The sequence below is a fragment of the Zerene cesonia genome, chromosome 22 (assembly GCF_012273895.1).
Source record: "Zerene cesonia ecotype Mississippi chromosome 22, Zerene_cesonia_1.1, whole genome shotgun sequence".
NCBI lineage: Eukaryota > Metazoa > Arthropoda > Insecta > Lepidoptera > Pieridae > Zerene > Zerene cesonia.
Window position 1 is genome coordinate 267000 of NC_052123.1, and position 11803 is coordinate 278802.

Below are 11803 nucleotides of genomic sequence, written 5' to 3' on the forward strand. Positions count from 1 at the left end.
TTTATGTAATTTATTTGAAAAATAAAAAAAATAAAAACACAACACATACTGTTAAGAAAATTCGCGGTGCCCGATGACTTCCTCGATTTCTTGTCGGCGGAATCTTGACCTGAGGGCGTTAAGAGAGAAAATAAGATCTGTGTTATTGAAGGAAACGAAATATTCTGGGTAAAGAAACGACACGGAATTCGAACTCGCTCCATTCCCATGGTTAACTGCTATGCTATGCAACTAAGAATGGGAAGGTGAGTGATCATTTTTCGCATCGCTCACTTCAAGCTGGAGCGGAAAGGTTCGTGCGAGTGGGTGGGCGAGTGAGTGGGTGGGCGAGTGAGTGGGTGGGTGGGCGAGTGAGTGGACGGGCGAGTAAGCGGGTTGGCGGGTGTGTGAGAGCTCACCGGGCGCGGTGGGGTGGATGCGCTCCATGAAGCGCGAGATGCGGGTGTGCGCGTGCTCGCCGTCGAGGCAGCAGCCCTCCTCCACGGCGCGCGCGCAGCCGCGGTGCACGCGCAGCTTGCAGTCTGCAACCGCAGTCACACCACTCAACATTTCGAATACAACGCACTAACCGTGTGTCATTGTTTCATATCTATCAGTGTGTGCTTTTTATGTCTATTTGTGGGTTTTTTCTTATCTGTATAATTTTTGTACTTTTTAAGATTTTTCTGTTTATATAAAGTATCCCCTTTTTTAATATTAGTATAGCTACTGTATTATTAGCAATTTCTCAGCTTCCCCGTGTCTGTGTCTATATCTATATGTCTCGTGTTGGCATAGTGTGTGTGCGTGTGTATGTGTGTGTGTGGGTGTGTGCGACTCACCGGTGCACACGTAGGCCTGCGGCGCGAGGCCGGCGAGCGGCAGCTCGCAGTGGTGGCAGTGCGCAAGCGACGTGATCGCCTGCAGCTGCAGGTGGTGCCCGCGGACCACGTACTGTGCAACGGCAGTTGGTGATGATGTTACATCCTTACATACATACAACACGAGCCGCCCACATCGACCCGGGATAATAAAGTAGGTATTTAGCCTTCCAAAAGACAGTAGATAAAAGCAAACTTTTACAATTGTATCAGCCCTGACATAGAATATAGCACAGTTTTTGTGCAGCAAGAATTTATAAAGTCGGTCCAATATAGGTTTTTACTTATTTGGTGTAAAAACACATACATAAAGACGATTTAATTGTTCCTAAAGTAAAAGGTTCATAATAATACAAGGCATTGATTTTTTTTTGGCGGTGTAGATCAGGTCGTGGTGACCCACTTACTAGCTATGACGTGGAAAAGTTTTGTATTTAGATTGCACAGAGCACAGTGTGCGCAGACGTACCGGCTGCGGATGTTGCTTGGCGAGCTGCTTGACGCGCTGCTTGTACAGCTTGTCGCGCTGCAGGAAGGCCGCGCGCGCGCCGCCCACCGCCGCCGCTACCGACGCCGGCCTACGCACCAACCGCATTACGTCAATGCATGTTTCCCTTATATATCATATACTAGCGATCCGCCCTGGTTTCGCACGAGTGCCGTTGTGGATCTCATTATATACGTATAAAACTTTTTCTTGAAAAACCGCAATATACACGTAAGAATTTCTCTTGAAAGACCCACATCAAAATCCATTTCGTAATTTTAAAGACACAAGCATACACAGGGACAGTTGATAACGAGAAGCGACTTTGTTTTACACTATGTAGTGAGTAAACATGAATAAAAGATTCACTGTTTGGAAATACTACAAAATACTTAAATGCTATAAAACTAATATCAGTACTAATAAATTAAACATTAAAGAAAATCATACAATATATGTTTGCGAATCAATTTGAATCTAGATTTTTAACATTTTTTCGATTTTTAAACCAGATTTTTATCACTATAACTGTTATACCAAGTTTGCAACTTTGTATGTAAACGGCTCGTTTAGATTCCCTTTTGATCCATTTCTAACGGATTGATTTAATTCAAACTTTGTACACTTATCATCTATTAAAATATCGTTGGGAATACAATAATTTTATGTGCTCATTTTATTTCCTAGTTAGGATCGCCAGGATTAAATAATTCCCTTTTCCGTGTTTTCTTTCGGGTTCTTTTAAACCATGAATATTTATAATAGCTACATGTCAACCATGCACCAAATCGCCAATCTAAAATCTAAATTGCCAGAGAAATATATTTTTACGATAAACTATGTTTTTATGTGTAAATTAAAACTATGCAATAGCAAACTTAAAAATTTAACATTATATTTTATTTGGCCACAGTTTCACAAAAACGGCATTACTCAGAAAGCACATTATCAAAACTTCTCACTTGGGAAATTCCCCAGAACATAACACGGTACTGTATTAACTGGAGGTAATAATTTAAACTTCATTCAATGCACAATTAATGTAATTTGTGGACTATGCATAATTTATAAATTAGTATTATTAGTATTTTTTTGAGATACTAGACGCTCGTCCCGGCTCCGCCCGGATATCAAGATCCCTGTTTTATCCCAAGGGAGCATTTAATCGGGATAAAGAAAAGCTATACCCAAGTCAGCTCATACCCTGTCTGTATAACAAATCTCACCAAAATCCGTTCAGTAGTAGCAGCGTGATTGACGGACAAATAAACTTTCACATTTATAATATTATTAGTAGGATATAATGCCATTTAAAATTATTCTCGAATCAGAAAAATTTACAAAAAGATCTCACTAAAACCCCTTTTTATTAGTTATTTTGTAATATGCATATTACATAGGTTCTGTATAGCACAACATACAATCAATAAAAACCCAACAAAAATGACATTTCCACAAAAAATGTCCACAGAACATACTTGCTATGTTTCTTCTTCTTACTCTTGGGCGACTGCCACCACCTCCTCCTGACTTCCCTCGCCTCCCCTTCACTGATATCCACTACATTCACCATTTATATCACTATATTTAATCACCACTAATCATATAATCATCACTACAATATAATTCAAATAAGATACACGTTTTTTTTATGTGCTAGCAAGCTATTCTTTAATAAATCATTGATTTTTTTTTCACATATAAACGTAAAATACGTCTGCATGAAGAGTAATATCCATAGCACTGCTTTTGAATCGCGTCATAGTTAACAGGAAAACAATAAAATGCGATAAATCGTTTCAATTATTTCCTTGTTTTAACAATAATTACAGTTATGTATAATTATTTCATTTAAACTTAACATAATCGCCACTTGGACAATAGGTTTTAGTTCAGTGGAGTTTAATTTGATGTCTGTCACAAAACTCAAATGACGTTTATGACATGAATTGATAACTACCCACTTTTTCGTGTATTTTTATGTGACGGTGTTCTAATTGGCAAATGAACATGGCAACTACTTGGATAAAAAACTGAATTTTGTTTTTTAAGCAAAATGCTTTTTTACATTGTTCGTATAATTGCGGAATGCTTTTTTAAATTGTTCGTTTAATTACGGAGTGGTAGTTACTATTTATTATAGAAGATAAAAATATATAAAATTGATTATTAATTTTTTTTAATTAACTAGTTGGTAAGTTTGCTCAACACTACAACACTTATAGTAGCCAATCTTCAAGTTTGGACAAAATTATATGTATATGTATATATATATATATATATATATATATATATATATATATATATATATATATATATATATATATATATATATATATATATATATATATATATATATATATATATATATATATATATATATATATATATATATATATATATATATATATATATATATTTTTTTTTTATACTAATATCGAAATATTGAATCAGTAATTTATATTATACATTGATGAACCTAATGCCATTATTAGCTAATATTACAAAGACGGCTCACAGTTTTCGTAAAATCAAATCAAGGTTAACACAGACACACACAGCACACCACAACAAGTACTTATTATCAATGCACTATCCACTTTACAGACGGAACAAATTCTAAACCGCGTTGCAACACATCCAACTGAATGAGTCGAATCATTCGAAAATTTGCCAAAACTGATAAAAAATGCATAGGTGTGACATATCAGGGAAAGAAAATCAAACGACAATAAACCTTATTCCACGATCATAAGGCTCAAAATAAGTATTGTGTATTTGTGCTGTCATAAACAGTTGTTATCGGCGATAAGCTCTGATAAGGGCTCGTCAATTAAATAATAATATTGACATAATATTTCGGTCAAGACTTTCCCATGGTTACGCTTTTTTTTATTTCCACTGAAGCACTTTTTTTTTAAGAGTTGGTAATGTTACTATATTGCTTTGGGCGTTCATGGTTCTGTTATAATTTATTCTATGTGGTAGTCGAGCACGCTTCGGCACGAATTGGGCCAGCTTGCACCGGGGAAGTACCACACACCCACAGAATATCGGCGTGAAATAGCATTCTGTGTGTTTCGTTCGGTGAGTGGGGGAGCCGGAGGCTCATATCTCTTACCCTTCCCAGTCCTTTCTTTTATTCCTCTCGCCAATCCTTTCTTAATCCCATCCAAAAAAGTCGGCAATCCATTTGTAGAGGCGTAAGGTCTGAAATGGACCTTATGCCTCTCTAAATGTCCATGGGCGGTGGAAGCGCTTACCTTCAGGCGACCCACAAGCTCAATTTTCGAATGTGACATTAAAAAAAAAAGGCGATGAATGCATTGCCTTACATGATATATGAATATTTTAAAGAAGAGCAGTAGTTAAATTGACAATATTCATTTTTAACAGTATTTGAGTAAAACTTATGAACACTTAAGAAAATATTGCAAAATTCAAAATTTAGTGAACCCGCGCAAGGCATCTCGCTTTCGAATGAAAAAAAAACCTTAAAAGTAACCATTGGATGTTTTTTCGTTTCTATAACGTTTGGACACTCTTTGCAATCCACCAGGCCAATCCACCACCGTCTCTTCATTAATCCCAAGTATATATACACACTTTTATATCCTACAATGTGTAATTTGTTTATACGGGCGACATACGTCCGTCATATGTTTTCCTTGACGCAATTTAAAACTATTAACTAATAACTAAGATATGTGTAATACAAACGATATTGTACTAATATTATAATCGTGAAGGTTTGTACGGATGTGTATTTGCAACTTTTTCGTGCTTCAACAGCTGATTAGATCTTTATGTAATACTAGCTGCGCCCCCTGGTTTTACCCGCGTAAGTCAGTATCCTGTAGGAATATCGAGATAAAAAGTGCCTATATGTTATGTCCAGTTGTCCAGCTATCTGTATGTACCAATTTTCATTGCAACCGGTTCAGTAGTTTTTGCGTGAAAGAGCAACAAACACACACACACTTCCTTACAAACTTTCGCATTTATAATATTAGTAGGATAGTTCATAGACGGTTTTGTATACAGACTACGTATATAGCCGGAGACCACGAAACGAGTGGAGCCGCGGGCGGCGGCTAGTCGGAAGTAGGTAGTAAATAGGTCTTTATTGCTCTTTGCACACATAAAAGTTCCAAATATGTATATTCAACATTCAAAATAGGGATAGATAAATTGTGTAAATAATTAATTGAATTATTTTATTGCGTATTCCTAATACAATCAAGAAATCAGTTTTCCTTCGACCATTGACGTATTAAAAAAAAACTACTCTCACAATCACCTCTAGAACATCGTCAAAGAACGCCCGTCCGGCGTTGTACAAAACCTTCATTGTAATTTGCACCTTATCTTGTTGCAATAATGCTCAAATTCTATTGTATCACTCATTAAACAAAACTCTTGTTTGTTGTACATCAATTCATTAAATACACAAATCACAAGAACTCACCGGCAGTGCAAACACAGCGCCGCGGCGACCAACGCGGCCAGCAACGCTGAATGCGCTTCGGGCGAGCCCCCGCTGCCGCCGTTGCCCCCGTTGCCCCCACTGCCCGCGTTGCCGCCGGGCCCCGCGGCGCACGGGCAGCCGGGCCCCGCCTGCGCGACGGCTCGCAGCCGCTGGCACATTATCCTCTCCACCACCACCACTTCCTGTGGGTACATGGCTAGGTATTGCAGGTGCTTTATTTCATTATATTAACAAGATTTTTTATCTAGATATTTAACTATCATGACATTTTTTGGTCACTATAAATTAGATGTGTGATTAGTGTGATACATCCTTGTAATGCATTTATTTTCGATTTTTTTGACAGTCTAAGCAAATGATGTGCTTTAACGCTGTGCGAACTTGGCCCAATGTTGTGTACCCAATTATAGTGTATCGTGTTCTAATGCAGTGGTGTTGTGTTCCCATGCACTGGTACAACTGGTTACAACGTATACGTATCGTGTTGTTTCACACAGCACTGTTATTACAGATCACTGCCGTGCAGTACGACGTGTTCTTGTGGAGTGCGTTCTAGTGTGCTGTGTTTCAATTCACTGTAATGTTTTTTATTGTTGCACTACAGTATAGTCATGTGCTACCGCACTGTAGTGCCATGTGAATGTTCCAGTGCAGTGCAGTGTCGCGTGTAATGTTCCAGTGCAATGCAGTGTCGCGTGTAATGTTCCAGTGCAGTGCAGTGTCGCGTGTAATGTTCCAGTGCAGTGCAGTGTCGCGTGTAATGTTCCAGTGCAGTGCAGTGCAGTGCAGTGTCACGTGTAATGCCCCACCTGCGCCTTGTCGACGTCGCAGCGCTGCAGCGTGGCGTCGTCGGGCCCGTACAGCGTGGCGAGCCCGAGGCGCCGCTTGCCCTGGAACTCGGACAGCTGCTTGGCGAGCTCGTCCTTCGCCTGCCGCCGCGCCTTGCGGAACACGTTGCGGAGGAGCTCCTCCTTCTCGTATTCTGTCATGGCGATATACGAACAGACAAAAAAAATTATTAGGAAACTTATTAAAAATGGGAAGTGGGTGCTCACACAATGGGAACATACAAGGGCAATGAGTTTAAACATTTTTTCAATGATTAAAATCATGAACATGGTCAATGAACTGGAACTTTATACGCTATATTGAATAAAATTGTTTAAAATTTTATTTTACATGAACATAGGTATTTGAAATAGATTTTTATCGCATTGCATATATGAATCGCAGAACCCTCACCGTTAACAAGCACGTGCTCAATTTCGTTGGCCATATTTTCATCCACTCCGTTCAACTGTAGCACCTGTTTATTATAAAAAAGAAATTAAAATTATGCTGGTTAATAGAGTAGCTTATAAAATAGCTCGACTATTCATCCTTTTGTTATATTCGAAAGAAAATTATATATATATAGGGATATAAGCCACTCATCACTGCTTCAGTCGGTATAATTATTCAAAGTATCAAATTATTTTTCTTTAATGGTTAAAAAAAATCGGAAACAATTTTAAAGTAAATCGAATAGAAAAATTCAGTTATTGTTCCATTTTTAATCTTTTCTCTCAGTCTGTCAACGTTTAGAAGAAGAAAACAATTATTGAGCAAAATAAAAGGCTCATGACGCGTTGTTTATTTGCAACGAAAATTCAATATTAATGTTTGCCCTCGTGTTGTGAAGAAACATTTGCCAATGTCGTCTCACGCTTGTGGGTTTTCGTTTGCGTTGACTATTTGTAATATTGAAATAACTGTTTGTTAACACATATTAAATATGAATATACTATATACAGTACATACAACAAAACAACATTTTTTTACAATTTCTGTCTGTCCGTCTGTTAGTTTGTTCCAACTGGATCGATTTTGATAGGTCTTTCACCGGCAGATAGCTGATTTAATGAGAAACGGCTTAGGTTACTTTTCTGCGATATTCCCATTGGGATGGAACGGAAAAAGTGATTTTGAGACGCATACACTAGACTAGTATAAAAGAGTAAAGCTGACCGCGTTGGGCATGAGGAAGACGGAGTGTATCTCGTAGGCCCAGCGGCGCAGCGCGGCGGGCGCGCCGGCCGCCGCGCGGTACGCGTCCGTCAGCACCAGCACCAGCGCCGCGCACGCGCACCTGCACCCCACGCGACGGGTCACACTCCACTCGTGGGCCGCCCACAGCTGGACGACGGCCCCCCACAATGATCTCCAGCCGCCTCGGACTAGGTCGCCTGTTCACCTTGTGGGAGGCCGTCCCATGCTTCACCCAGCACGTGCAGATCGCACATTTTTGGCGAAATAATTCATACATATTCATTACAAATAATACACATAATGCTTAATTGGATAAATTTGCAGAACAAACACTACAATTTACGTAATATTTTAAATAAAGATATTGATTTTCTCACAGTTTTACATCAAATCCATCCTCCTCTCCATCAGAGACTACAACTCCACATACATTATACACGCGTCACATAATCGCTATATACATTACTAGCTGCAACCCGCGGCGTCACTCACGTGATACTCACTGGCGAAAACAAGCCTATTTAAATGTGAAAATTTAGACTAATATATCAATGTACCAATTTTCATATAGATGCAATAAGCTGTTTTCGAATAAAATTACTAACCAACCATCCATCCATCCATCCATCAAGTAAATGCACTAATCCAGACTATAATCTGTACCAAAATTTCATACAGATACAACAAATTGTTTTCATCCATCCATCCATCCATCCATCCATCCCCACCACCAAAGGTCCGCGTTTACAACACAAAGGGGGTTCCGCTACGCACCGCCTCTCGCCCAGCAGCCAGTTGATGAGGACGGCCATCCGCGCCTTGGAGTCGCGCACCGTGCGCAGGTTCGAGAACAGCCCCGAGTACGTCGAGCTGTCCTGCTCCATACAAAACAAATTATTGTACTGGATATATGTATGTAATAAATATATTCGTCATTAGTAACGTGCCTCGTGTGAGCTCTATGTCTGGATATAGTCAGACATCAACTGAGTAATAGAATAAAAGAAACGGTTTAAAAACTAGACCAGCTATTTTACTTCGATAAAATATAAACAAAAATAAATATGACACTTACATATAATATAACTTGTTATTGGTAAAAGAATTTTCATAATTAGATTCATCGTATTTAGATCAGTTCAATCAATCAGCTAAGACATATATTTTTTTTTATTAAATAATCAAACTCAAACATTTATTTATTCAATTCAACTTTTTATGAAAGATTTCTTTAACGTTGTGATTTGCGTTAATATAGTATTTATAGTTAGTATATGGCGGTGGTGGTCACCATAAGGCGAATCACCAGCTCAGTTGCCCGCTATGACATAGAAAAAAAAGAATAGTATAGAAACCTAGGTAAAAATAAGGTATATAATATACATACAGACGCTGGCGAATCGTCTTCCTCCATCGATATTATCGCTCGCTGTGGATCCGTACATGGCTGAAATAATCAGGGAATACTATAAGAATATATTTTATTATGGAAAAAGTGCGATTTTATTGCGAAAACTTTGTACTTTTACACGAACGTATCTCGTATTGATGAAACATTTCATTTCATAATAGGAACATGTAAGTTGGACCAAAGAAGACTAAATTTTAATGTCCCACATTGGAGGCACCAGCTTTTAAATAAAAAAAGGAATCATCAAAATCGGTTAACCCGGTAAAAAATAACGAGTCAACAAACACAAAAAAAACGCAGTCGAAATCTCTCAACCGAACTTTATTCTTTTTTGAAGTCAGTTAATATGCAATATCTACACTTACATCATACTGAGGAAACTTTTTTATTTTTGTACGTTTCTAACGTTTTCATGCAAAAACCACTGAAGCGATTTCAAAAATTCTTTCACCATTAGAAAGCACAGCCTATATAATATGTAGCAGGGGCGAAGCCGGGATGGACAGCTAGTATAGAACAAGCGAAGAGTACCTGCGTGGAGTGCGGGTAGGGCGGCGGCGGCGTGCCGGGCGGCGACGTGCCGCGCGACCACGCCTCCTTCTCCGCGCCGCCTCCACCTGCAATGACAGTTGCTTACTAATTTACGGATACTAGACGCAATTTATTCAACACATTATTCATTTCACGAGTACTTTACAGCGAGCGAGGTCACGGGGAGACGATTCGGCGCTATTTAGGCCAGGGCACACCGGAGAAAGTACAACACACCTGCAGGATAACGGTGTGAACTAGTATCATAAGAATGTTACTGTGTTTCATACGGTGAGTGGAGGAGCCGAAGGCCCGTTTGCTTTTCCTCACCCTTCCCTGTCCATTCCTTCTTTCCAGTTATCAATCCTTTTATCATCTCTTACCCCCTAAAAAGTGGGAAACGCATTTGCAGAGGCACTACCTCTGCGAATGTTCACGGGCGGTGGTGATCGCCATCAGGCGGACCACCAGCTCAGCTGTCCACTATGACAGAAAAAAGGGGGGGATAAATCAAAATAACACACTTACCCTTAGGCAACTCGTGGTCCAAATGCTCCGGCGACGATTGACTTCGAACGTGCATCACGGGCACGCTATTTCTGTTGTCCGTCTGAAATTTGCAATGTTCACTTTATAAATAAGTCCAATAAGTTATAGCTATTTGGTCACATTCATAAGAGTGAAGAGGACAAAACATTTAATATTTACGTAATAATTACTGGCCATCATACCATTCTAGCTAGTAGTACAAACTTTGTATAGCGTTATGAATCTTTAAAAATGGTCTTAACTACTTCTTTATTATAATGTCATGGAAATATTTTCATATGACTACAGTGATTATATTCCTTTCTACGTTATTTTCTAGTTTAAAAGTAAATTATTGTGGAATTATATACATAGACAGATACTTTTATATAGATTAATAGAGCAATCATTGAGTAGATCAATTCTGATCGATCTAAAACTAATATAATCTATTTAACACGCGAACCATAATCATTTAATATATAATAAGAAAAAATATGTAAGTATAAAATAAGATATACATGTAACCAAACAGTTTAATAAGAAACATAAAATATTAGTCACAGACAAATAACAAATAATATTAGAAGAATAAGAAGACACACGGTTTTTTTAAACCAAATTTTTTATAGAAAGAAAGAACGAAAGAACATGTATATGTATATCATTTATATAAATAAATCGCAGATTCGTTAAAAAATTCAAGACATAGAATGATAAAATAAATATGTCCATGCAAATTCAATTAAAATCAAGAAAAAAAATATTTTTTTTTTCAATAATAACATTATCCAATGCTTAATGTATTCGAAATAACAGAAATTTATATGAATTAACAACTTAATTTACCAATATGTAGGATCACAAGATCCTAGGCAACTTAAGAATAACAATTTTTATAAATAATCTTTCAAATGTTAATCTATTTAAAATTAAGTTACTTATATTAATTAAGTCTAACTTCGAAGAGGGACCTTAATTTCAATGCTCAAACGCATCCATTCTAATTATTCTCTAACTATTATATATTTGAACATTGAAAACAGGCCTGGTAATAAAAAAGCGTGAAGTGTATAAGAAGCTAAGCTGAGCGAAATGAAATATATAACCGACACCGAAACTACCATGTTACATGTGTGACGGTGGCCAATTGAGTTCGAACAACTTACAGATCAACACCACTACGCGATTCTTACGTACCTTCCAACACAAGACCAGATACGCTAAACCAAACATACATACCAAATTTAAAACTATTTATAAACTTTGTTTTTTTTTAAATATTCGGTATCAAACTCAAGTCGCCACAGGCTAAGTTACCTGCAAGGGCGGCGGCGGCACATTAACCAGCGGGTAACTCATCTGCAACGCGATCGAGTTGGGCTGCGGCCCGTCCAGCTCGCCGTCCAGCGAGTGCGACGAGCGCCTCAGCTCGTCCCTGTGCGGCACGCGCCGGTTGTGCGGCGTGT

At 38.3% G+C, this 11803-nt stretch overlaps 1 protein-coding gene across 5 annotated transcripts in view; it reads right to left on the reverse strand.

Annotated features, from left to right (window-relative positions):
- The window catches only part of LOC119836103 (rho guanine nucleotide exchange factor 11), a 148480-nt gene that overhangs the window by 98115 nt on the left and 38562 nt on the right, over nt 1–11803 (reverse strand). For all 5 annotated transcript variants that reach the window (XM_038361350.1, XM_038361349.1, XM_038361347.1 and 2 more), the window contains exons 7-18: nt 10335–10416; nt 9807–9892; nt 9252–9311; nt 8639–8739; nt 7844–7964; nt 7079–7142; nt 6646–6818; nt 5816–6018; nt 1330–1438; nt 822–933; nt 399–521; nt 50–109 (exon numbers count right to left, since the gene is read on the reverse strand). In XM_038361350.1, the coding sequence (XP_038217278.1) occupies nt 50–109; nt 399–521; nt 822–933; nt 1330–1438; nt 5816–6018; nt 6646–6818; nt 7079–7142; nt 7844–7964; nt 8639–8739; nt 9252–9311; nt 9807–9892; nt 10335–10416 (1294 nt within the window). The remainder of the gene's footprint in view (nt 1–49; nt 110–398; nt 522–821; nt 934–1329; nt 1439–5815; nt 6019–6645; nt 6819–7078; nt 7143–7843; nt 7965–8638; nt 8740–9251; nt 9312–9806; nt 9893–10334; nt 10417–11803) is intronic.